At 44.8% G+C, this 24,369-nt stretch overlaps 2 protein-coding genes across 5 annotated transcripts in view; one reads left to right on the top strand and one right to left on the bottom strand.

Annotated features, from left to right (window-relative positions):
* The window catches only part of ANXA3 (annexin A3), a 59,320-nt gene that overhangs the window by 6,727 nt on the left and 28,224 nt on the right, over positions 1-24,369 (top strand). For 2 of the 4 annotated variants that reach the window (XM_008693267.2, XM_008693266.2), the window contains exons 2-3: positions 8,038-8,089; positions 23,600-23,687. In XM_008693267.2, coding sequence (XP_008691489.1) covers positions 8,075-8,089; positions 23,600-23,687 — 103 coding nt within the window. In that variant the 5' untranslated portion in view covers positions 8,038-8,074. Of the gene's footprint in view, positions 1-5,274; positions 5,385-5,832; positions 5,853-8,037; positions 8,090-23,599; positions 23,688-24,369 lie in introns of those variants that run through there. The other 2 variants (XM_040625253.1, XM_008693268.2) reach the window with 2 other exon arrangements.
* On the bottom strand, positions 11,273-18,748 carry LOC121101514 (60S ribosomal protein L28-like). Its single transcript, XM_040625305.1, has 2 exons — positions 18,668-18,748; positions 11,273-11,737 (listed from the first exon to the last, which is right to left on the bottom strand). Exons 1-2 carry the CDS (start codon positions 18,746-18,748, stop codon positions 11,273-11,275), a joined length of 546 nt encoding a protein of 181 aa, XP_040481239.1.

The raw sequence follows: 24,369 nt of genomic DNA, 5'->3' as shown, positions 1-24,369 counted from the left end.
AGAATGTACAAGAAAGAAAGTACTTACCTGAAGGGGAGCATGACGTGGAAAGGTTGAGGTTGGGGACCTATGGGGGCAGAGCCAAGACTTTGATGGACCTCTTTATAGAATTAAAAAAAAAAAATTTAACCATGTAACCATCTTAAGAAAGTTTTATTAACTGAGGAAGTTCAACTATTCCTTTTCTCTCTTAAGTTGTCTTAGCAATGACCAGATCTATTCAATTACTGTTTGGCTCTGATAGGAGGATCTAACGCCACTGCTTGGAGGGTAGAAGCGAAGGGCACCCAGTGGAGGTCATGCCCACAGGAGTGCTGAATTTGTTTCCTACTGCTGCTGTAGCAGATTACCCCGTTTAGTGGCTTAAAACGACACAAATGTATTATCTTACAGTTCTAGAGGTCAAAAGTCCAAAATGGGTCTCACAAGACTAAAATCACAGTGTTGGCGGGCTGCAGCCCAGCCGGAGGCTTCAAGGGAGAATCCATTTCCTTGCCTTGCCCACAGAGGCCCCTGCACTCCTTGGGTCATCACTCCCTTCTCTCTTCAAAGCCAGCAATGACCAGTTGATCCTTTCTCCCTGAGTCAGCTCTCTGCTCAGCCTCTGCTTCCCTCTTCCCCATATAAGCACCCTTGTGATTATACTTGGCCCACCTAGATATTCCAGGATAATCTCTTTATATTAAGGTCCGCTGATTAGCAAGCTTAATTCCATCTACAACCACAGCTCTCCCTTACCGTGTAACACAACATATGAAAGTTTCCAGGGATTATTTTGGGCCGTTATTTTGCCTACCATACAGGTCCGTCATAATTTGGTGCAGAATTTTGAACCACAGAAGTCGGAATGCCCAAACCATTTGCCCAACCACAGTTCTCCCTTACCGTGTAACATAACATATTAAAAGTTTCCAGGGATTATTTTGGGCCGTTATTTTGCCTACCATACAGGTCCATCATAATTTGGTGCAGAATTTTGAACCACAGAAGTCGGAATGCCCAAACCATTTGCCCCTCTCCTACTGTTGCATGTCAACCAACTGTTTGCACATGGGTCTCTTTTGTTGAATGATTTACTTCCAGAAATGGGAGGGACCCATAAAAGGCAATTAATCTATATTTCTTTCCCTGTCTACTAAGCTAACAAGGGGTCATAAATAATGGCGGTTTCTGTTGTTAGAGAATGTGACTGTAACTCTGGAGCTTTTGAACATAAAAGAATGGTTTCACCTAGATTACCTGCTAGCCCTTTCTCCTCCCCCTCATTCTCATGGAAGCCCCTTGGGTCAACCTCTTGGCATTATGTGTAGATTTATCATTGTCATGATTAAGATAAGCTTTGGAGCAGGTTGACTGGGTTTGAATCTGAAGTACATGATTTACTGGCTATGTGACCTTGGCCCAGGATCTTACAATGTACAGTTTATGCAGCTTTTAGAAATGATGCATACGAGGACCTACCTCATTTGGTTGAGGTGAAAATTAAATAAGATGATGCGTACAATACATTGAGAACAGCACCTGGCATATAGCTGGTGCTTAAAAAAAGTGAGCTAAATTGTTGATTATTTTGGTGTTTCAAAGACCAAAATAATATTTGCTGGTTTATTGGTTGAGCTCATTTTCCTCAGAAGGTCTTATTTCCACGGCTGACATTCTCCTGGGATGTTGAGACCTTCAATATTCCTACCTGTGCCCAGATATTGGATGTAGGAGTCTTTCTAGTTGTCCATCCAACCTAAATATTGGATGTAGGAGTCTTTCTAGTTTGTCCTTGTTCCATTTGATAATGTTTTCCGTGTTGGGAGTTCCCAACCTCTCCTCAACACCTCTCTGTATCCTGCTAAGGTGAGTTAGCTATGGTTCAGAATTATCCCCTGCCCACCCACCCACCACTCACTGGGATTGGCCAATAGGATATTAGAAGTCATGGTGCAAGCAAGGGCCTGAGAAGTGCCTGTGCGGTTGAGTGTGCCCTCTTGCACTCCGACACACCAGAACAGTCTCCTCCAGGTAGCTGTTGCCCTTTTAGCCTGGACTCAGAATGAACACATGAAGCAGAGCCACCCCAGCCATCCCGCTGATCGGAGAGAATAAATGACTTCTTTTAAGCTCCCGAATTTCAGGATGGTTTGTTATATAGCATTATGGTGGCGGTAGCTGATACATTTGACCATCCTCTCAAAATTTTTCACAATATTGTCCCATTTAAAAACTCTTTGAAGTCACCTAATCTGCAACCTATTAATGCCTTCCCCTAGTAACCACCTGCTCCCTGTACCAAGCATTCAGTGTTTTCTCTTTTTTCTTTCCTCACTTTATTTTCAAGTGATAATGTCATCAACCCACGTGAACAAGAAACTATGTACAATAATGTTCACTGCAGAATTATTCACAGTAGAAAAATATTGAAAACAATGAAACAATGTAATGTCCATCATCAGAAGATGAGGAACCATGATGTAGTCATAAAATGAAACACAATGCAGCAGTTACAGTGACTGTAGCTACCAGAGAAGCTAGAATTGAACAGAAAGAGGTAGTGGAAGAATATACAATATGACATCATTATATTTAAAGTCTAAAAACCTGCTAAAGTGTTATGTAATACTTACGGCTGTATCAATATTTTGAAGCAAGTATAATAACATGCACAAAAATAATAACACTGAGTTTATTGGTGGGTTATCTCTGGAGGAAGTGGGGACAAATGGATTCGAAAGAGCACAAAAGGAACATCAATTGTTATCATTTACCTTTAAAATATCTTGAAAACTTTCTAATGAATACAACATATTGTTTAAGCTTTGATAAAGCTGGGTGATGAGTACACGGGTAGTCAACATATTTATAATATCATTTATTCTTGTTGGTATCTTTAAAAATATTTCACAATTAAAAATTTTATGTAGTAACTTTTTAAGACGAGACTGTGGGAGTTGTAAGCTGCTTGCTATGGCCTGAATGTTTGTGTCCCCCCAAAATTAATATGTCAAAATCCTACCCCCCAAACAATGGTATTCGGAGGTGGGGTCTTTGGGGTGATCAGATCAGGAGGACAGAGCTGTCATGAATGGGATTTGTGCCCTTATGAAAGAGGCCCCAGCGAGCTCTGGTGCCCTTGAGGCCATGTGAGGCACAGCAAGAAGACAACTGTCTTCGAACCAGGAAGGGGGCCCTCACCAGACGTGAAACCTGCTGGAGGCTTGATCTTGGGCTTCCCAGCCTCCGGAACTGTGAGAAGTAGTATTTGTTGTTTATACACCCCCCCCCCCCCCCCAGTCTCTGGGAGCCCGTTATAGTGGCCTGAACGGACTAAGACACTGGTCTTCTCCACTGTTCCTGTGTCAGGTTGTTCCCAGCCCTCTTGGTTGTTGTCCAACTGGGTCTCTTGAACAAATCCTAGAATTGGCTCCAAGCTAGAGGGGCACCTGCTTCTCTCTGGGAAAGGGTGCCTGTTCCACCCTGACCTCCATCCTTTGCTTTTGTCCTCAGGCCTTTGTTGTGGAGTCCTGCGTGTTCAACTGCACTTCATTAATGTGAAAGGCAAGACAAAGGACAGCGGAATCCTATTTGCAACAGCCCAAACCACAATTGCCCCAATTCCACCTCTAACTAACTGTCACTTTTGAAGTCCAAGTGGCAGAGACTCTAGAGTCTCCCTATAGGATTTTAATTTTCTCTTCTCTTTTGATTCCTTGTTTATGGAAACTAAAGTTAGCATAACTAACTTTTTAGAGGATGAATTAGAGCTGTCTGCCAGTCTCCCTCAAACACTTTCGGTACTTCCTTACTTCTGCTGAATTATGCCCCAATACCTGAAGTGTGTCATTCAAGATCCAGCCCTGCTCTGAGGAAAGGTACATAAGGGCTGGGGCCAGTGCTGAGTCCCAGTTATGACACTTTTTACTCAAGCGGCTTTGGATAAATTGACTTTTCTAAGCTTGTTTCCTCTGCTGCAAATTCTGAGAAAAATAGCACCTCCTAGAGTTGCCTTGAAGATAAAAGAGGGAATGCAGTCAGGTACTGAGTCCAATGCCTGATACCCAATAAATGGTAGCTTCTATCGTTCTCTACTACATCCTTCAACACACAATTCCCTCAACACAACCAGGGCTTTGGTTTTTCGCCTCCTTCATTCGTTTTATCGTTCCAGGTGCCTAGAATGCCCTTGCACCCTGTTATCTCCCCCAAGTCTGTGGTTCGAATCCTCACACTAGACAGCCAATACGCTCAGCAGAGGAACAACAAGACTACCTGGGTTCAAAAATCTAGTTCTGCCATTTCCTCCCTGTGTGACTTTGCTGAAGTTACTTAATCTCTCTGTCCAGGTTTCCTCATTTATAAAATCTGGATAATCACAGTACAGATATCCCCCCGCTTCCCAAAGTGCCTGTTAGGCTTCTTCGCTGTCACCAAATACCTACATTATGAGTACCTGTTTCTGCTAACTGAAAGAAGAAAGGAAAAAAGGCAAAATCGAATACAGTCTTGAGCGTTTGTTCAGCAGCAGGCATTCATTATAGGGGGAGCAGACACCCCGAGCCAGAGTGCCCGCCCCCCCAGCTCCTTCCCCCACCCCATCACTCCGAGCATCTCAGCATCAAGTCACCATAGCTTGAGAACTGGATCTCTGAACCCCTGTGTTGTATTTTGATTTATTTTTCCGTCTGTTGGCAACGTGTGTCTAAGGTATCAGAAAAGCCTAAGAGAGGGTATTTTGGGGGGGATCTGCGAATGCCCAAAAGTTTTTTCCATATAAATTCATGGTGATCGTTTCTTCACTTCACGCCGTTTCAGCTTAGGAAAGGTTTCACGGGAACTCTCCTTTCAGATACCGAGAAAACTCTATCTACCTCAGAGGGCTGTGGCAAGATTTAAATCAGGGCATACTCGTAAGGAGTTTAGAACTGTGCCTGGCACAAAGTAACTGCTCCATAGGTGTCATGGGCTGGCGCCAGTGTTAGGTGTTCGCCCTCTGTTCCAGGCTCCAGGCGAGGGAGCAGGGACGCACTCCTCTTTGAATCCACAATGCCTTGAACAAAATAAGCACTGCAGTAGATCTGGAGAACGTGCTGCAAGCGCAGCAGAAGTGTAAACCGAGGGAATAGGGGTCAGTAGGAGGATGGCGGGAGACGAGGGTGGGAAAGCTTGGACACCCCGGAAAGCCGAGGGCTGCGGTGCGAGGGAGCAGCTCTGCAGCCCCAGCGGCGGAGGGGCGCGGCTTGCCTTTCCCGGGGCCTCGGGCGCCGGTCAGGTGGAGCCGGGAGGCGGGGGGAGGGGCGGAGGAAGGGGTGCGGTCGCGGGCGCGGAGCCGCGGCGGCCGGGGCGCACTCCCTCTCTCGCCGTGCTCCCGCTCAGCAGGTCCCTCGGCCGCGCTGCAGGTAAGATCAGCCTCCCCGCGAGGCGCCCGCGGCTGCCCGGCAGCTGGGAGCGGAGGGCACGGGCCCACTTCCCCGGGAGCGCGGCCCACGGCGCAGACGCGCGGGCGGCTGGGGAGCAGGGCCTGAGGGGCTTCAGCGGCAGAGGGTCCGCGTCCCGCATTGCAGAACGGAGGAAACTGAGGCCCAGAGGAGCAAACACGGTGCGCCCTGGGAGGGTCACCCAGCTCTGGTGAGGGCGGGGCGCAAACTGACACCCAGCTGTCCGGCCCCCGAGACCCTGCACTTTCTGGGAGCCGGCTGGCCATCTCAGCCTCCCCAGTCCTAAACGTCTTGCGGACAGAAAAAGAGCAGGGAGTCAGAACTGTCCTTTGCGTCCCTGGCGAACCAGGAGAGGCTGGCCCAAGCTCTGAGCTCGGTTCTGAGCACTTGGAACCCCACCCATCCTTGTGAGCATTTGCTCCTCTTAAGGTAGACCATTTATTTTACTTCATTTAATTTTTTTTAGGTGGTAAAAGAAAAGCGTATTTAGATATTGAGCGTTGGGAATCAGAGAAGTTTGCTTTTCCTTGAGAAGACTCACCTTTTCTTTGATTGCAACAGAGTCGCAGCCACTACTCATGATTCACCCCGCTGGCATTTGAGTCAGCAGGTGGGGAATCTGAGCGCTTGATTGCAAATGACCGTGTATAGGAAACTGTGGTTTGTGCGGGGCCCCGGAGGCTCCGGGTCGCTGGAGGCCCCTCCGGCTGCTGATAAGGAGTCACACTGCTGGATAGAAATTCTTGCCCGGGATTTGTGTTCTGCACACACAGCAAGACTCTGCCCTTGGGGAGAGCTAACATTTACAGCTTGTTTTATCAACATCGTAAAAAAATGTAACGCGTTAAAACGTTGTTCTCCAAAGATATCCCCACTGGCCTCAGGAAGGCAGAAAACCTCAGACTGACGAGAAAGGGAGTTTAAAGATGTAAAGACACCCAGGATCTTGTTCTCAGAGCTGTGGTGATTGTGTAGGGCCGTCTGTTGAGAAATAGGGATGAAAGGAAATGATGTAGATGCTCGAATCCCTTTCTGAAAGGATGTTTAGATTGTTGTTAGGTCATTTGGCCCCCACTGTGGAGTGATTTCTTCTTAACATGGGTGGACACTGGGGAGGGTGTGTGCTATGGTGAGCGCTGGGACTTGTGTAAGACTGATGAATCACAGACCTGTACCCCTGAAACAAAGAATACATTATATGTTAATAAAACTTTTTTTAATTAATAATAATTGTTAATAATTTACAAATTATCCTGGATCAACACACACTGAGCATCAGCTGTGACAACGTACGGGGCAGGCACTGGGGTAAGGCGGAGCATGGGTGTTAACTTCCTGTATTTACAGTGTGACTCTCCAGATTCCGTAGGGGGGACACCTGCTTGCTGTGTGCCTAGAACATTATTGAACCTTCTCTGTGCCCCAGCTTCTTTATATGTAAAGTGGAGATGTTCTTAATGACACCTAGCTCCCTAGATTATTGTGGGACTTATATTAAATCATTCATTCATTCAGTATTTCTTTAGTGCCTTCTATCCCCCAGTGAACAAATATGACAGAAAGCCTTGTGGCATTAACCTTCTAGTGTTTTTTATATGACCTGGCACATAATAAGCACTCAAAATCCTAGCTGATACTATTATAGATATGATTTCGATCCCCGCCAGCCATAGCCTTCCTCTTCGCTTTGTACGGATGAGGAAACCGAAGCTCAGGGAAACTGAACTTTCAGAGGCAAAACCAGAACTGGTGACACCTTATCCGCTGTGTATCTAGAGGGATGTAGTGTTAGACCTGGTGACCAGAAAGCCCCCTGCCCCAGGCTCCAGAGGGCCTGAGAAAATCAGGCTAAGTATTTCCAGGGAATGCTGGTGTCATTTCCTACTGAACTTTGTTCTGGGGCTTTTGTTGAATTTTTAGACTATTTTGTTCCCAGGATTGGTGGGAGCGACTTGCATTTCTAAATCAACTCTGGAGATATGCCAGCATGTTTGAATAATGTCTACATATGAAAAGTGCCTGGGTTCCCAATAGGGCTCCACCAAAGAACTGCCCTTTTTATCTCTGGGCCCTACCAGGAACCTGACTGCCTCCTCAAAGAGTGGGCATGTCTGTTTATAACAGGCTGTAGGCTTAGAACCTTGTAAAATGTAAATGGGATATCAATCAAACACGAAGAATCCAATTGAAGCCAGCTAAAATTTGTTTGAGGGTGGGATCCGGAGAGACAGTTTCTGTTTCTGTTGTTGTTTCCTAGGATGGCGTCTATTCTGGTTAAAAGAACTCAGTAATCAATATAGTTCTATTGGATTTTTAAATGAGTCAAGAATTTATTTTCCAAGAAACATACTTGTAAGCCCCTTAAGCATGGAGACTTTTTTCTCTGTTTTGACCCCTTCCCAGGTCCAGCACAGTCCCTTGTACATAGTGGGTGCTCGTAAATGTTTGTTTAGCAAATAGGGTACTTGGTGCTGGAGACACATCGCCTTACTAAGATGGTTTCTCTTTGAATGTTGACTTCTATTTTCTGGATTAAAGATTAGGGTTATTCAGAGATTATGGTATTCTGAATCCCAGATTTATTCTGTTTAGTAATTTTTTTTTCTTTTAATAGGTTTGTGTGATCTTAACTCAAGCAAAGGTGGGCTATCATGGCTTCTATCTGGGTAAGTAAAACTCAAGTCTTCACTAGACAGTAACTTATCAGAGTCAAATCAAAATACAAAAAGTTAAAATATTAAGAAAAATCTCTTGAAAGTTGATAAAAGTTGAAACTATAACATGCCAAGAAAGCGAGGGGATATCTAAAAATAATAAAATATAAACGTGTATTGTAGAGGTACATAGTTAAAATAATTTGCGATGACCCCAAAGTAGAGGTTAACAACAGAGCGAATTTAGTGTGTGATTTGGGAGTTTACTACATGATACGGAGAACATTTCATATCAGGAAAAGATGGCTTATTCAACAAATAATATTAAGAAAATTTCTAGCCATTTGGGAAAAAAGTAAATCTGTATTCCGTCCCCCTTCTTACATTAAAATGCATTTCAGAGGGATAAAATACTGAAATGAAAGAGAAAAAATATGGGTGAATGTTAAAAATAATCATGGAGTAGGGACGGCAGCTACAACTATGACACAAACCAAAAGCCTAAAAGAAAGATATTGATCTACTTAACTGAATATAAACTTATGATTTATTACTGCAAACAACACTATTAGTAGAGTCAGAAGACAACGCACAGGGCGAAAATATTTGGAGCACATCAGACAAAAGACATATTTTCTTAACATAAAAATTACTTGAATAAATCAATAAAAAAAAGACTTGATGGAAAAATTTGTCAGAGACATGAGTAGGACATGAAAAGAATTATAAATGTCCTACAAACATGAAAAGATGCTCTCTCTCACTAGGAAATAAAGAAATGTAAATAACACAATGAGAAGCCATTTCTACCTAAGAATTGGTCTAGGTGAAAAAAACGTACAGTAAGACCAGTATTGCAGAGTCTGGGCAAGACAGGTACCCTCATACTCTGATCATGGGAGACTAACCCTGGCACCCTTTTGGCTGGCATATTGGTGTATCCATCAGGGTTTAAGTGCACACCCCGTTAGCCAGTTACTCCACTTCGGGGTACTTATCTTATCCATACGCTTGCATAAGGCTGAAAAAATATAGGCCTAAAGACATTCATTTGTATTAATGAAAATATGCAGACAGCATAAATGGCCACCCATGGTATATAAAATTATTAAATTACTCATTTGAAACCTACAGCCATTTTTCAAAGATATATTTATTTATTTGAGGAGGGGGGCTGAGGGAGAGGGAGAGAGAGTCCCGAGTATTCTCTGTCGTGATCACGGAGCCCAGCGCTGGGCTGGATCTCACGACCCTGAGATCACAAGCTGAGCCGAAACCAAGAGTCGGGTGCCCACCCGACTGAGCCACCCCAGCGCCCCTGGCTTACAGACATTTTTATGTGATTGTTAAAAAGAATGGGGATAAAGGGGGTCAGTTCTCTATATATTGACATAAGAAAATGTCCAAAGATATGTTAACCAATAAAAAAAATCAAGTTACAGAATAGTATGTACAGAATGATTCTGTTTACTTTTTTAATTTTTTAAAGATTTTTACTTATTCCTGTGAGAGAGAGCATGAGCAAGGAGGGGCAGAGGGAGAGGGAGAAGCAGACTCCCCGCTGAGCAGGGAACCCATGTGGGTCTCAGTCCCAAGACCCTGGGATCACGCCCTGAGCCGAAGGCAGACACTTAACTGACTGAGCCACACAGGTGCCCCAAGATTCTGTTTAAAAGCTGTAAAAAGAAAAGAAAAAAAATATACATAAAGACTATATTACATGACAACTTTCCAGAAAGGCAGAACTGTGAGGAAGGCCACATTTAGTTTTCAGTGCATCACCTTCCATGCTCTAATTTTTTTGTTCATGATGAACATACATTATATTTCTTAAGTGAGGGACAGAAAACCTTGAAGAATAGCTTGTATGGAGATATACCAGCCTGAGATATGGGTGGTGTGGTGGGTGGTGTGGTGGATGGTGTGTTGCTGGGAGGTGTGCTGCTGCGAGGTTTGCTGGCCCCAGGTTATCCCCTTACCACTGGCCGGGAGGCCAAGCTGTCCTCTTTCCAGGTCTAAAATTCCCACTGCTATTATGAATACTTAGTAGCATCAGATGGGGGGGGGGAGGCATCTCTCCAAAATACTGGTGTTAAAAAAAAAAAGTCTCCTCTAGTCCTTGTCCATTAGTAAACCGCCATGGGATTAACTGGTCAGGCTCTCCAATTAGTTGGTCAGCTGACACCTTCAAAGTTGTTACTCTCTTACTGTGCCTAGTTTATGAAGTAAACTTTATCGTAGTTTCACCAGTTTAGGAAAAAAAATGTGGTGTATGTAGGATTCAGTACTATCTGCAGTTTCAGTGGGGGTCTTGGAACGCACCCCCACTAGATGGGGGCAGGGCTACTGTGTAGACATGCCATGGAGTATTATTCAACCTTAAAAGGGAAGAGAATTCTGATACATGCTGCAACATGAGTTAACCTTGAGAACATTATGCTAAGTGAGGTAAACCAGTAATAAAGAGACAAAGTACCATGACTCCATTTATCTGAGGCATCGAAAGTAGTCAAATTCACAGAGACCGAAAACAGAGTTGTGGCTGCGGGCTGAAGGGGATTTGTTGCTTACTGGGTATAGAATTTCAGTTCTGCACAGTGAAAAAGTTCTGGAGGCCTGTTTCACAATAATGTGAATATTCTCGCCACGGCTGAACTGTGCACTTAAAAATAGTTGGTGTGGTAAACTTTATGTCACGCTTTTTTTACCACAATAATTAAAAAAAAAAAACAACCTGAGATTTCTGTAAATATTCTTATCACTAAGTTTTATCTGTTCTCTTTTTCCCTCTTACACACAAAAGCACATACACACCTGAACACAAATAAGCAATCAAGTCCACGCTTTTCCCCAAAACTATAGATCCGTTTGTGGTTACTAGTGGATGATGAGTTTGTTGGAGTGATATGATCAAGAGAGAAGACTCTGGTCGCTATTTTAGGACATTGCTGTTGTGGATGAAACAATAGCCGGTTTCCTAGGTCTTTAGATTCTAGGTGTGTAGCGACCCTCCCATTGTTTCAGATGAGTCAACAATCTGTGTTGCATGCCTATTTCCTTTGTTTGGAACTGTTGCCTGGCTCTGTTCTCCTACTTAACCCCTGATGAAAAGGCCTGATACCTTATCACTTTGGGCTCTTTGGACCCAGGGTCTCTTTAGGTTGCTTTTAGGTCTGTAGCAAGTACTCAGGCAACCTACAGATTAGAATGGCTTGGGAACATGACGGGTGTGTGGTTGATATCTTTATTGCTTTGGAAGTGGCAGGCAGGTGTCCAGGAGCTCTCGGTGGGGCGGGCCCACTGCCTCTTCTCCATCACAGGCTTCTGGCTGAGCAGGATGGCGGGGGCTCTGCGAACGGCAGTCATGCAGAGATCTGGGCCGAACTTGTACTCGAAGATCGTGTACCTGACGCTGCTGAGAGGGCCCTGGGCACTCTTGTTCATGGTGGTCTGCACGTAGGAGGTGGCAAGTTTTCTGTGGCTGGATCTCTGCTTCATGGCCGCCGCTACACCTTTGCCATGGGCCGTGGGCTCCACGCCCACAGTCGTATGCTGAACCGGAGCCTGCAAGTTACTGGGCTCGGTGCTGTATGTCTGCTTGTTCCTCTTGATCGGGAAGCTGGAACAGTCCCGGAGGGCCATCCACTGCAGGTGCACGGGCTAGCGGTGGCTCCTCTCACTACCGCAGCTGGAGACGGAAAGAGCAGGACCCTGACTTTTTATTAAGATACCATAACAATATCTTTCCGATGTGTGCCTTCCCCAGAGCTGGCTTCCTCAAGCAGATATTCTGGGCTCTTTGCTCCTTGGTCAATTCCTAACTTCCTTTGACCATTTGTTTGAATCTTCAGATTAGTATTTGTATTATCCTCCTAAAATTTTTCTAAACTCCTAATCACCATAATCACTATGAATTGTTATAACGTCCTAACTTGCTATAGATTTTCCCTTCCCCACTCCAAACTCGACTTTATAAATGAGGAAGGGGAATAGGGAGCCACTCTGGAACGGAGGGATAAAAGACATTTTACGAAAATGTAAAGTCACATGAATAGGATGCCTGCAAACTTTGCCTCGAAGGAGTTCATCAAAAGCGTAGTGGGACAATTAAAGCAGCAAGTTCCAGCTGTACTGGGCTCTCCTGGGAGCAGAAGGAAGACGGTCCAGCCACAATCCCAGGTCTTCTTTTCGTACCTCTCTAATTGGTTAAAAGGCGGGCTCTTAAAGATGACCTGGAGCAAGTCACTTAGTCTCCTGCTGTCTCTGCTACGGGTACAACAATAGGACCAGCATCATTTAGTGCTTGTGAGAATTATCGCAGTTCATGTAAAACGCATTGGCAGTGCCTGGCATGTGGTGAGCAGTCGTGAATGTGAGTTGTAATCATTATCATTTCAGTATGCTATTTTTAAAAAAGCATATTCCTTGCTATTTATTATCCCTGCAACTGCTTTAGTAAAGGAGTTTCTGCCTGTCTCCTGGGCCTGATTTTATTACAAATCAACAGCATCCTCCTCCCCATTGGAATGATTGTCTCTGAGCCATCTGAAAACAGATGGATCTTCCCCAAATAGATTTTTTCTGACCACTCCTATTTGTAGTATTTTTTTAGAACAGTTTCAGGTTCATAGCAAAATTGAAGCAAAGGTACGGAGATTTGCTGTATACTCCCTGCCCAGACACATGCATAGGGCCCCCCATTATCATCATCCCCCACCAGGGTGGTACATTTCTTACAACTGATGGACCCGCACTAACTCCTCATAATCACCAGCGGCCACAGTTTACCTTTCAGTTCACTCTTGGTGTTGTACATTCTGTGGTTTGGATATTTATATGTATTTAAAGACATAGAGTACTCTGTTCCCACTCCAAGTGGGTACACTGCAGTACAATTCTGACACGAGCTACCTGGAGTTAAACGCTACAGGTTGAAGAACTCGGCCCTCACTTCCGACGTCAGCTGCAAGTCTCAGAGCCCCTGCCCTTCCGACGCATACAGTTGGGGATTTCCATGACCCTCTTGCATTCAGTAATTGTCCACAACAACTCACAGAATTCGCTGAAAGTGCTGTATTTACGGTTACAGTTTTATTATAAAGCCTACCTATGCATAAAGCAAGTTCTGGAAAGGCCCTGTCCCCATGGAGTCAGGACAGATCACCCTTCCTGCACATCGTGTGTCCACCAGCCAGGGAGCTCCTCCGAACCTCTATCCAGAGTTTGCCCTGGGATTCCATTACATAGGTGTGATTGATGAAACCACTGGCCATGGGACCGAACTTAATCTCCAGTCTCCTTCCTCTCCCAAACTGCCAATCATCCCCATCCCGTACCTATCTAGAGGTCCACCGTGAGTCACCTCGATAGGATAACAAAGACATTCCTGTCGGGAAATTCCAGTGGTGTTGATGCCCTCTGCCAGGAACCCAGGACAAAGACTAGAGATGTGCTTTATCGTACCACATATATACCTCACGTGGAGGCTGCACAGAATTTCTGGAGTATCATATTCCTTTATTCCTTTTCTAAAATTATATTAACACTCAGGCACTGGTTACCTTGTGCTGGTCAGAACCTCTGCTTGGATGTTCCTATCTTAAATAATAAGTAACACTGGGGAAAATGAGTAATGCTTTGTAATAAATACAGATTAGCAGATAGAATCACTCAACTCATGGGGTCTGTGGAGGAGAAATACTTAAAGGGATTCTTGACAGTGGAAAGGTTGGGAAAGGCTTATCTAGGGTGGAAACTTGCTAATAGGAAAAATTAACCCTTGAAAATGTGTTCTTGTTGAGAAGGAGAACACAACTCTCCTTCCCCACCTGACCCTTCCTCTCTTTCCTGGGGATAAGACTGGTGCAGTTTCACCCATGAGGACACAATGGTCCCATTTCCACTGTGTAATGCAGAGTAATGACATCAACGGTAGGGCTCCCAGGAAAGGTGCAGTATGCTCTGTGGAAGAGAATTTGGGAGGGTAATGCCTTTCCGTTTCTGTTCCGTGGATGATACTAGTCCTGGGCATATGATACTACCGGTCCTGGCTACAAGAAGTTGGTGAGAGCCCTGTCCAGTTCATATGTCTTGCTTTGGTGGGAACATCCCATCAGACCTTTCTTTCCTAGTGTGTTTGCCCTTCCTAACCACGCAAATCTAAAACATGTGTGGGAAGAGCACCTGTGTTACACGCATGTGGTCGTGTTGAATTTCTCCTCTGGGCTCCCTGTCTACTGCATGTCAGGGCTGGAAGATCTGGCTCTATAACTGTTTTCGCTGAGCTGGACTCCACATCCCAAGGAGAATGGGCATCATGCCTGATTAGGTATCTTCGACATGATGCACCTTCCGGTCTGGTCTGTGTTTTAAACCACGCTCCCCGAAGCGTATTGAGATAAATATTGGCAGCTGCAAAAATGGCCCTCTGCAGGAAGTTAATGAAAAACAGGTAAAGACCTGGCTTTCGAATCAAAACATTAGAGTTTGTTTCAGGACAGAGTGTGGAAAGAAACTGTCTAATCTGAGTGAGAAGAGAGAGGCTTCCCAGGAATGAATAGACCAAGCATTAAAGAGCTGTCCTTTGCCACTCCCTGACCCCAACTCACCGTGAACGCACGGGTCCCCTCTTTCACATTTAATCACAACAAAAAGTGTAATTTGCCAAATCTAATGAGTAGCTGTTGAAGAAGCCTTGTAAATCAGAGGCAAAGAGGAAAAGAAAAAGTTTTAGCTTGAGAGCAAGGAATGTGAAGGGGAGAAGGTGTAATTCTATTCTCTTGAAGGCCTGTGTTTTCGTGGATGCAGAGCGGTTGGAAAACAAGTACTTTAGAGCACCGAGCAATACTATCCATATAGACGCAAGGTCTCACATGAAATAAAAGAGGATAAGTCAAAAGGGCAGAAAATTCTCCAGTCTGCCCCTTCCTCCATGATCAGATCTTTGCTCTTTTATTTCTAACCATCTGTGTTTGATTAAATACGTCACCTAGGTTTGGGAGGCATGTTCAAATAGAGGCAGTGACAGCCTCATCTGAACAGCATTGACAAAAGGTTTGAAGAATGCATTGCTCAGATTGCTGAGGTGTGGCATGGAGCTTTGAAAAGTCTGGTAGTGGCATTTGAGTATTATCAAAGAAAGCCAGACTCAGAATAAGAAAGCATTTTTTATTCACTTAGTCATTCAACAAATATTTACTAAGATCTACTATGTGCCAGACACTGTTTTGGGCTGGAGCCCATATGCCTCTGATTTTATTAGGGAAGATGGCTAATAAACAAAGCAATAAATGTATAATATATAAAGTCAGTTTAAAGTACTCTGGAGAAAAGCAGAGGTGGGTAGTGACAGTAATGGGGAGTGTGATTTTCTGCTCAGATATGTGAGCAGAAGTCAACATGGAGTGAGGGAGTGAGCTGGGAGAGTATCTTGGGGAAGAGCATCCAGGCAGAGGGAACAGCAGGTGTAGCCTGAGGCAAGGAGTATTTGAAGAGCAATAAGAAAACTCCCATGGGGTGATAGGAGGGGGACAAGGAGATTCGGGGAGGTATTACACTTCTTTTTTCAGGATCCTCCAAGGGCCGCAAAGAATCTTAATAGTCCCAATAGCCTTTGTATAAGCTCTTCAAGGAGTTCCCATTATGTAGGTTTACTTTACATTAGGAAGAATTCTTAGCAACTTATTGTTAGGATTGTCACTTCCCAAACATATACTTACACAAAACTCATAAAATAATGTATATTGCCATCATGTCATGTGGGCATTAATGACTGTGGCCACAGATGCAAGAAATGTTCTTTCTGTAATATTACAAACAGCAAACGTCCCTAGTCTTGGTCCCTCATGGGTGGATTTCCATTCCCATAGAAGTGACGTGGGAGGAGAGTGGGTGTCACCACTGTAGTCCCAACATCCTGCCAAACCAGCACCATTTTCTAGCCAAGTACGCATTTCAGAAGATGTGGATGCTGCCAGATTCCCCAGTTGAGTAGGTTCCCTCTATTTTCCACATTTAGAGAGCAGATCCTACAACAGAGGTGTCTCTCCTAGAAGATGAAGTTAGAAGTGTACTTCATCTAACCGAGGATGTGGCCAGTATAGCCACCCTAGTCTTCAGCTCTTTGTGGCTCTTGGCCAAGAAGAGAGTTTGGTCAAGAACCCTTAGCTCAGCTAAACCTGACTTGGATTGTGGAGGAAAAATGTAATCCTCAGATACTGGTACTAAATAGCTCAAGAGAAGATGAATAGAAATTGTTTATAATCTGCTTCAAACAAATAATGAAAATTATTCTGAGAAAGAAGTTTGTGTTGCTACAGACTTTCTGGGGGCCCAGTGCTTCAGACCCAATCCAGACAGTTGTGTTTGCTGCGTCTACCAGAGAACCCCTGAGTGCTTGGAGAGACAGGAAGAAAGACATAACAGAATCACTGGAAACATCCCTGGTTCACCAGTCTTCCACCCCGGCATCTGGAACCACATTTGAAAGACCTGAAATAGCCTGCAGTCACAGAAATATTTCTAACCTCTTCCACATCTCCCAGGATACAATGGTCCCTTTGATTTCAGGATGTTTGAAGAGAGCGATTTCATCAAGCAGCCAGTTGTCTTATGTAGGCCTTGGAGAAATTCCACACCTTGGGATGTCATCATCTTCCTTCCATTTTCTTCCAGCAAACTCATTCACAGTTATTTATTAAGCATGTATCTGAAGACTGAGTACAGGGCTGGAGCTAGATATATTGTAATGAGTAAAACAAAAGTTCTCTGCCCCCTGGAATTTTATGGTGGGGGAGGTGGAGACACGGATGTAAACAGTGAGAGAGAATACTGAGTACTGAGTGCCCAAAAGGGGAAGGGTTGCTGAGATGGAGACCAACAAGACAGGACCTGCTCAGGTCCAGTGGCCAGAGCTGGCCTGTCAGAGAAGATGGCCTTTAAGCAGAGGAGTGAAGGTAGAGGAACATTCCAGATAGAGGGAACAGCATGAACAAAGGCATTAAGATGAGAAAGAATTCAACATACATCAGCTGGGCTGTCAGAGAACTGAACTGTGCTGGACAAGGGGGAGAGTAGCTGCAGGTGAGGGCAAAGAGGGAGGTTGGGCCAAGCCACGCAGGGCCAGGGCTGTGCGGACCAATGCCGCAGACGCCTTGACTGCTGTGTGGGAGGTGGTTGAAGGCGGGCGATGGAAGGAAAGGAGACTGCTGCAGATGTCCGTTTCCAGGGGAACAGTGATGGTGACTTGGACAAGAGCAGGGGCAGATGGGGAGAAGTGCACCGGAGATTATCTTTTTGAGATTGCTGATGGATTGAATGTGCAGGGAAAGAGAGATGCTTCAAAGGAGATTCCCAGTTTGTGGAGGTTGGTGCCATGTAGAGGAAGAAGGGCAAATTGGGGACCAGCTCAGAGAGCAGTCGGAATGCCTGGGTTCAAATCCTGTTGTGCCACAGATGAGCCATGTGACCTTGGCCAAGCCTCTTCCCTCTCTGTGTCTTCTCCCCACTAAGTGGGGGGTCAGAATCATACCAACCTTGTAGGGTTTTGAGGATTAAATGAGTGGATATGGGTAAAGCCCAGGTAAATATCGTGGGGCTGTCACAGGGGAGAGGAAATCAGCTTCGGAGGAAATAATAGATACGTGAGACAGAAAAGCAGATACATCACGTAGACTTTGAATATATAGACCAGTGTTCAGAATAGAAGTCTGGGCTGGAATGACAACTATGCGAGTTGTGCACAATTGGAGGGAAAGAAAAGAGATTTTCCATTTAGAAGTACCTATTCCATAGAAGTCAGGCAGAGGGGACGGGCTGACAAAGGAGAGTAAATGCAAGCTGGAGTGGCCAGGGATGGGGCCCAGGAGCCCAAAGAAGGCAGAAGTCTGGGGGGGTTGACTGTGAGTGACACACGCTTCTAAGAGGTCAGGATTTCTTCTGATTATAATCTGTGTTTCATGGAAAACCCAACCCAAATAGCTTGTGTGTCCTGCCTTCCCTAATTTCTGAATCATGCTTTCCTCCTACTCCGGCCCAACACTCTCCTCTGTTACCACATCCCAGTGCTCTTGCTCTGAGGCTCCCTGATGAAATCATTATATTTAAAAAAGAACAGAAGGCAAGTATGAATCTTTTCTCATTTGAGTGAGATAAGAAGAAATGCATACATTGCCCCTGGACCCCTCGGAAGCACTTCAAAGAAAGCCATGACGTCACTCGCTTCTCTCATGGCCATCAGGCACCGGAGGCTGCCGATGCCTGCTTTGTCCACCCCCTGCTTCTCTTTGCTGCCCCTGGGTGGAAAGCCTGCGGGCAGTGGTGATGGGGCACCTTCTGTTTGCAGCGTCCCTGCCAGCCTGTGGGAGAAGCTGAGGCCCCTCGTGCTTGCCCTAGAGGACCAGAGTGGTTAGCAGTCCTGTCTCCGGCACCTTACCTGCTGTTTCCTGGGGCTGCCCTAACAGAGTTTCACAAACTGGATGTTTTAAAACAAGAGAAATGTATTCTCTCACAGTTCTGGAAGCTGGAGGTCTGAAAGCAAGGTGTGGATAGGGCCGTGCTTCCTCTGAAAGCTGTAAGGGAGTCCTTCTTCACCTCTTCCAGCTTCTGGGGATTTGCTGGTGCTCTTTGGGGTTCCTTGGCTCGCAGCTGCACAGGCCCAATCCCTGCCTTCATGGTCACATGGTCACACACCCTCCTGTGTGTCTCTTTCCTCACCTCGTTGTCTTCTGAGGACACCTGTCATGTTGGATTAGGGGCCCCCTCCATCCAGTATGACCTCAGCTTAACTAAGCACATTTCAGTAACTTATATCCAAAGAAGGTCACAGTGTACAGTATTGTGGGCTCAGCCTGCCACTTATCTTTTTGGAGGGACACAATTCAACCCCTAACACTTGCCCCCCTGACCCTATTCCATCTCGGGGGCTTTTACAATAAGCTTTCTTTGGTTTGGAAAACCACCTTTTATTAGAAAAATTGAGTGAGAAGTCTCACATCTTCCAAGTTACGATTGCTTTATTGTTTTTTTGTTTTGTTTGTTTGTTTACTTGTTTTAGTCTACTCCATTTTTCCTTCTCTCATAAGCCTTCACGACCCAGCAGACTGTTTGGACATTGAGCAGAGAGTGATCATTTCTCCTCAGCTCTTCAACAGTTCCTGAGTCCTGGAGGTTTCTATGAGGCATTCATTTGAAAGCAGGATTTTTGGATGTAGCCTCTACAGGGCTTGATGAAGTGATGAGGGACTTGGCCTTACCTCACCCTCAAGGTGTACCAGCGAGTCTGGCTCTGCAGCATTTGGCTTTAAATATGTTTCTTGTCAACAGGATTGGCACCCGGTGTTTTTCTCTTTCATTCGTTCTTCTGAATATGAATGTTTAACTTCTTGCAAACCCAGGACACTTTGCATGAAAAAATGGGTACAGCCGGCTTTCATGGTCAAGGACAGGCCAGCCTCTCTCGGGCAGGGGGAGGGGAGGTGGCAGAAGACAGCTCACGAGGCCCCCACTTGGCCACTCCAACGGGCTTCAAGGCATCAGGTGCTCTGATGATCTCCCAAGGAGAGTTTTAGAAGATCAGAGAAAGCTCTGTTGACCTGAAGATGGTTCAAACGAGATGCAGCCTAGTTTAGTGATCAGGAGCGGAGGCTATGACACTGACCGCTTCCTGGCTGCGTGAACTTGGGCAAGTTGCTTAAGCATCAGTTTTATCATTATCTGTAAATAGGATGTATTACGTCTGCCTTACAAGTTTCCCATGAGGATTGAATGAGCTAATGCAGGAAGTGTGGACTTGGCACACGATAGGTAGCAATAAATTTTTTAAAAATATTTATTTATTTATTTAGAGCAGGGGGGGCAGCAGAGGGGAAGGGAGAAGAAGGGTTAAAGAATCCCAAGCAGACTCCCTGCTGAGCAGGGAGCCTGATATAGGGCTCATCCCAGGACCCTGCCCTGAGATCATGACCTGAGCTGAAACCAATAGTCGAACACTCAACAGACTGAGCCACCCAGGCGTCACAAGTAGCAACAATGATTAATGTCAGGAGCTCCAGTTAGCTTCCCCCCTCCCTTTACTTAGACATTGCTTGCTTTAATTTATTTTCCAACTGGCTTCAGGATCAGTGTCCCTTTGGGGGCATCTGAAGGTCAAGTTTGAGAAAAGGAAAGCAACTTAAAGTGTTTTGGGGATGCAGATGGAAATTTGATCAAATGTGATTTTTTTTGGAAAACTAAAAACTTTGCTAAGTATCTGTGACCTACACTGGCATGACACTTTGTTAGGGAGTTAGGGTTTGTGCAAACAGACAAAGTCAACCATTGATTAGTAGTTTAAATGCTAAGGAAGGAAGCCTGCAATGAAGCCGGCCATGCAAATAGTTTTGTCTGTAAAAATGCCAACATTCCTGAAACAATGAGCTCATCATCAAATTCTTTTCCACCTCCCATAAAAGAATCTATAACTTGTTTACTCACTTTGTTTTGGTTTTCTAGGCAGCTGAGAATGAAATAGAGCAGTGGTTCTCAAACTTGAGCATGCATTAGAATCGTCTAGACGGCTTGTTAAAACACAGTTCCTGAGTCTTAGCCCGAGAGCTGTTGACTCTGTAAGACTGGGGTGGGACCTGAGAATTTGCATCTCTAACAAGTTCCCAGATGATGCCGCTGTGGCGGATCCAGTGTCTACACTTCCAGAACCACTAGCGTGGAATCCTGTGAAGCACTGTGATGTGGCAGAGAGGGAGCATAGGGCATTTTAGACACAAGCAGGTGGATTCGTATTCTTGGGCTGTCCTTAGTAGCAGAATTATGTTAAGCAAATAATTTCTCTGAAATCGAGTTTCTTCCATTTTTTAATGGAAATAATAAAATCTACTTTGTTAAGGTTGTTTAAGACTGAAATAAGTTGTCTGTAAAGCACTTTGTTCACTGCCTGGCCTGTGCTAGTTTAAAAGATTCTATTAATTTCTTAATAGAAATAGATTATTTTCCATAGGTCATGTAAATATTGTTGAATGTTTTAGCTAACCAAGTCTATCCACTGAATTATACTGCTTATTTAAATAACTGAAACAAGCTGAAAAATTTCACCACGATTCCGCTTCAGAATTTCCCTGACATTTTTCAAGCTTGTGTGTGTGTGTGTGTGTGTGTGTGTGTGTGTGTGGCTTTTTTCTTTTAATTAAACAAGCAGTTCCTCCCCATTTAATTCTTACTAGGTGGCAAATTACGTAACGGACTGGGAATTTCAACCTTCTCTAACTGTGTGCCCTGGGATTTCAGCATATTTTTATGTGTAGGTAGTAGAGCGCCGTGAAAAGGTCACGGCTAGAAGGGAAACCCTTTCCAATGAGCCACTGGAATCTGACTGCAATTTAGTTTTCTTGGATTCAGAAGCAACCATGTAAATACCTGTGTGGCACAAAATCCCCAGGGAACGTCTTCAGCATGTAGAATTTACCTGATCTCTGAAGCATATGTTCGATATGTTTAGTGCAGGACCTGGGCATATGCATTTCAAAGAATTGGCCTGGGTACAGACCCTACCCTTCAAGAAGGAGTAAGAGTGGGCTGGCATGGTCATGACTGCATTCAAATTCAGATTCCGCTGCCTGCCTCGCTTCTGTGGGCTTGAGCAAATTCTCCAATCTTCTTAAACCTTGGTGTCTTAGATGGGAAATGGGTCACTCTGGCTCCTCAGGGCTGTTACGCACATTCTGTTAACATATATGAGGTGTCGTGCACCGCGCTGGGCGTGAAGCACTCAAGTGCTCTACTATTGGGGTGGTTCTTCTAAAATGCCAGACACGGGCGCCTGGGTGGCTCAGCTGTGAAGCGTCTGCCTTTGGCTCAGGTCCTGATCCTAGGGTCCTGAGATCGAGCCCCGCACTGGGCTCCCTGCTCCGCTGGGAGCCTGCTTCTCCCTCTCCCAGTCCCCCTGCTTGTGTTCCCTCTCTCGCTGGCTGTCTCTCTCTGTCAAATAAATAAATAAAATCTTTAAAAAATAAAAAATAAATAAAAAATAAATGCCAGACGCATAAGGTGGACAGATAAGATCAGTATAAAAGTTCCTAGATGGATAGAACTGAAATGAAGCCAGTTGACTCTGGGAACCCATAAAATACTTAGTAAGCCTCGGAGAAAGAGAATTCTCCAAAGATTTTGTGGAGGTGACTGATTTCTTACACGTGCCTTTTAGATCAGACACATTCCCATCTAGTTTCTAACCTGTTACAGTCACTCTGGTAGAATGAAAGCTCTTTCGTTTGGAGGCTTTAAGATTAAACGATGTTTGGTTGTATTGAAGCAAATTGTGCAGCCTAATCTATTGGGTCAGCCTATCATTTTTTACTGTGTCAGAACATTAATTTTCCATTCATCTTAATGTGACAAGATAATGTCCTGTCATGAAAATACTAAGCACTTCAGGAGAGCCTAAATGAAGCCATATTAGCCCAAGACAACAGAGCCCATGTTATTCCGCAACAGGACAGGAAAATCAATTTAGAAAGAAAACACCATGACCGTAAAGCCATGTTTTTCTTCCGTGTGAGGAAATGCTGTGTAAATACATGTTTGCTTGCATTTGTCTCAGCATCTTTGTGGCTGTTCTATAGTCTGTGAAGCAGTTTTAAGATATTTTATTCTTCCCGTAAGATGGTGTTTCCCAGCTTACTGACATGTTTCTAATTTGTGTGTTTAAAATTAGTATCGTGGCATTTTTCATTTCCACGCTGCCCCTGAAGATCTATGTCCGTGGAGCTTTCAGAAGGGCACATCTGTTAAACAAGGTGAAGAACAGGCAGTCCTCATGGGGGTTTCATTTGTGGATCCTTTGGTGTGGGGTTCCCCAAGGACAGTGGTCAGCATTACTTAAAGCATCTGGAAGTCCGTAAACCACAGTTCCTTCTGTGTGAGATGCAGTGAAGAGCTTTGAGTTATCACTTGAAAACAAAGAGGATACAGAAAATTCTCACTGTCTCCTTGCTTTTGTGCAGAGGCCACTTTAAAGCAAATATTCTGGGGGCACCTGGGTGGCTCAGATGGTTAAGCTTCTGCCTTCAGTTCAGGTCATGATTCCAGGGTCCTGGGATCGAGCCCTGCATCGGTCTCCTTGCTCAGTGGGGAGTCTGCTTCTCCCTCTGTCTGCCGCTGCCCCTGCTTATGCTCGCTCTCTCTGTCTCAAATAAATGAAATCTAAAATAAAATAAAATAAAATAAAATAAAATAAAATTAAAGCAAATATTCTTCAGAGTCACTGGGATTAGCACAGTTTATTGATCTAGAGAATAACTGTTTTGTATTTCTAATCTCTTACACAAGGGGGAAGAAAGGAGAGGCCTTTTTGTGTATGTGGCAAATGTCATACTGCTTGCATGTCTGGGGACAGGAGAACCACTCCTTAAGGGGAAGGAAGGTGTTGCCAATTATGGGTTTGTTATGCTTCCAGCGTGTATGCGCGAATGCATGTAATGCGAACACAGAGGTCATTTTGAACTAGTGGCACTTCCGGATACTCCCTTCCAGGTTGGACACCGAGGGACAGTGCACGATTATCCGGGCTTCAGCCCTTCAGTGGATGCTGAAGCGATTCGCAAGGCAATCAGGGGCATCGGTGAGTACTGCTCCGCGAGTGCTCTCTTCACATTGAAGCAAATCAGGAAAGTTACAATTTAAACAGCGCATTGGTTCAGTTTGCCCAAGTTGGCTTGCTTGACTAGAGAAATTGTAAGGGACTTTTAAAAATTGTGAAATAGTGGGGCTCCTGGGTGGCTCAGTCAGTGAAGCATCCAACTCTTTTTTTTTTCTTTTTCTTTTTTTAAGATTTCATTTATTATTTGACAGAGCAAGAGACAGCCAGCGAGAGAGGGAACACAAGCAAGGGGAGTGGGAGAGGAAGAAGCAGGCTCCCAGCGGAGGAGCCTGATGTGGGGCTCGATCCCAGGACCCTGGGATCACGCCCTGAGCCGAAGGCAGACACTTAACGACTGAGCCACCCAGGCACCCCAGCATCCAACTCTTGATTTTGGTTCAGGTCATGATCTTGGGGTCATGAGATCGAGCCCTATGTCAGGCTCCACGCTGGGTGTGGAGCCTGCTTAAGATTCTCTCTCTCCCATTCCCTCTGCTCCTCCCCCACCCCCCTAAAAGATAAATAAAAATTGTGACATAATGAGGAAAAATGCATAGGGCACCCAATTTTATTACATCTTAATATTTGCCGTATTTACTTACTATGAAACAGTCCATCATCATCACTGCTACCAACAGTGATCATCATAATAAATCATTAGGGT

Source organism: Ursus maritimus, unplaced genomic scaffold, assembly GCF_017311325.1.
Source record: "Ursus maritimus isolate PB19 unplaced genomic scaffold, ASM1731132v1 scaffold_8, whole genome shotgun sequence".
Classification (NCBI taxonomy): domain Eukaryota; kingdom Metazoa; phylum Chordata; class Mammalia; order Carnivora; family Ursidae; genus Ursus; species Ursus maritimus.
Note: the sequence above shows the minus strand (reverse complement) of the source record. Positions and strands in the feature narration are given on the sequence as shown.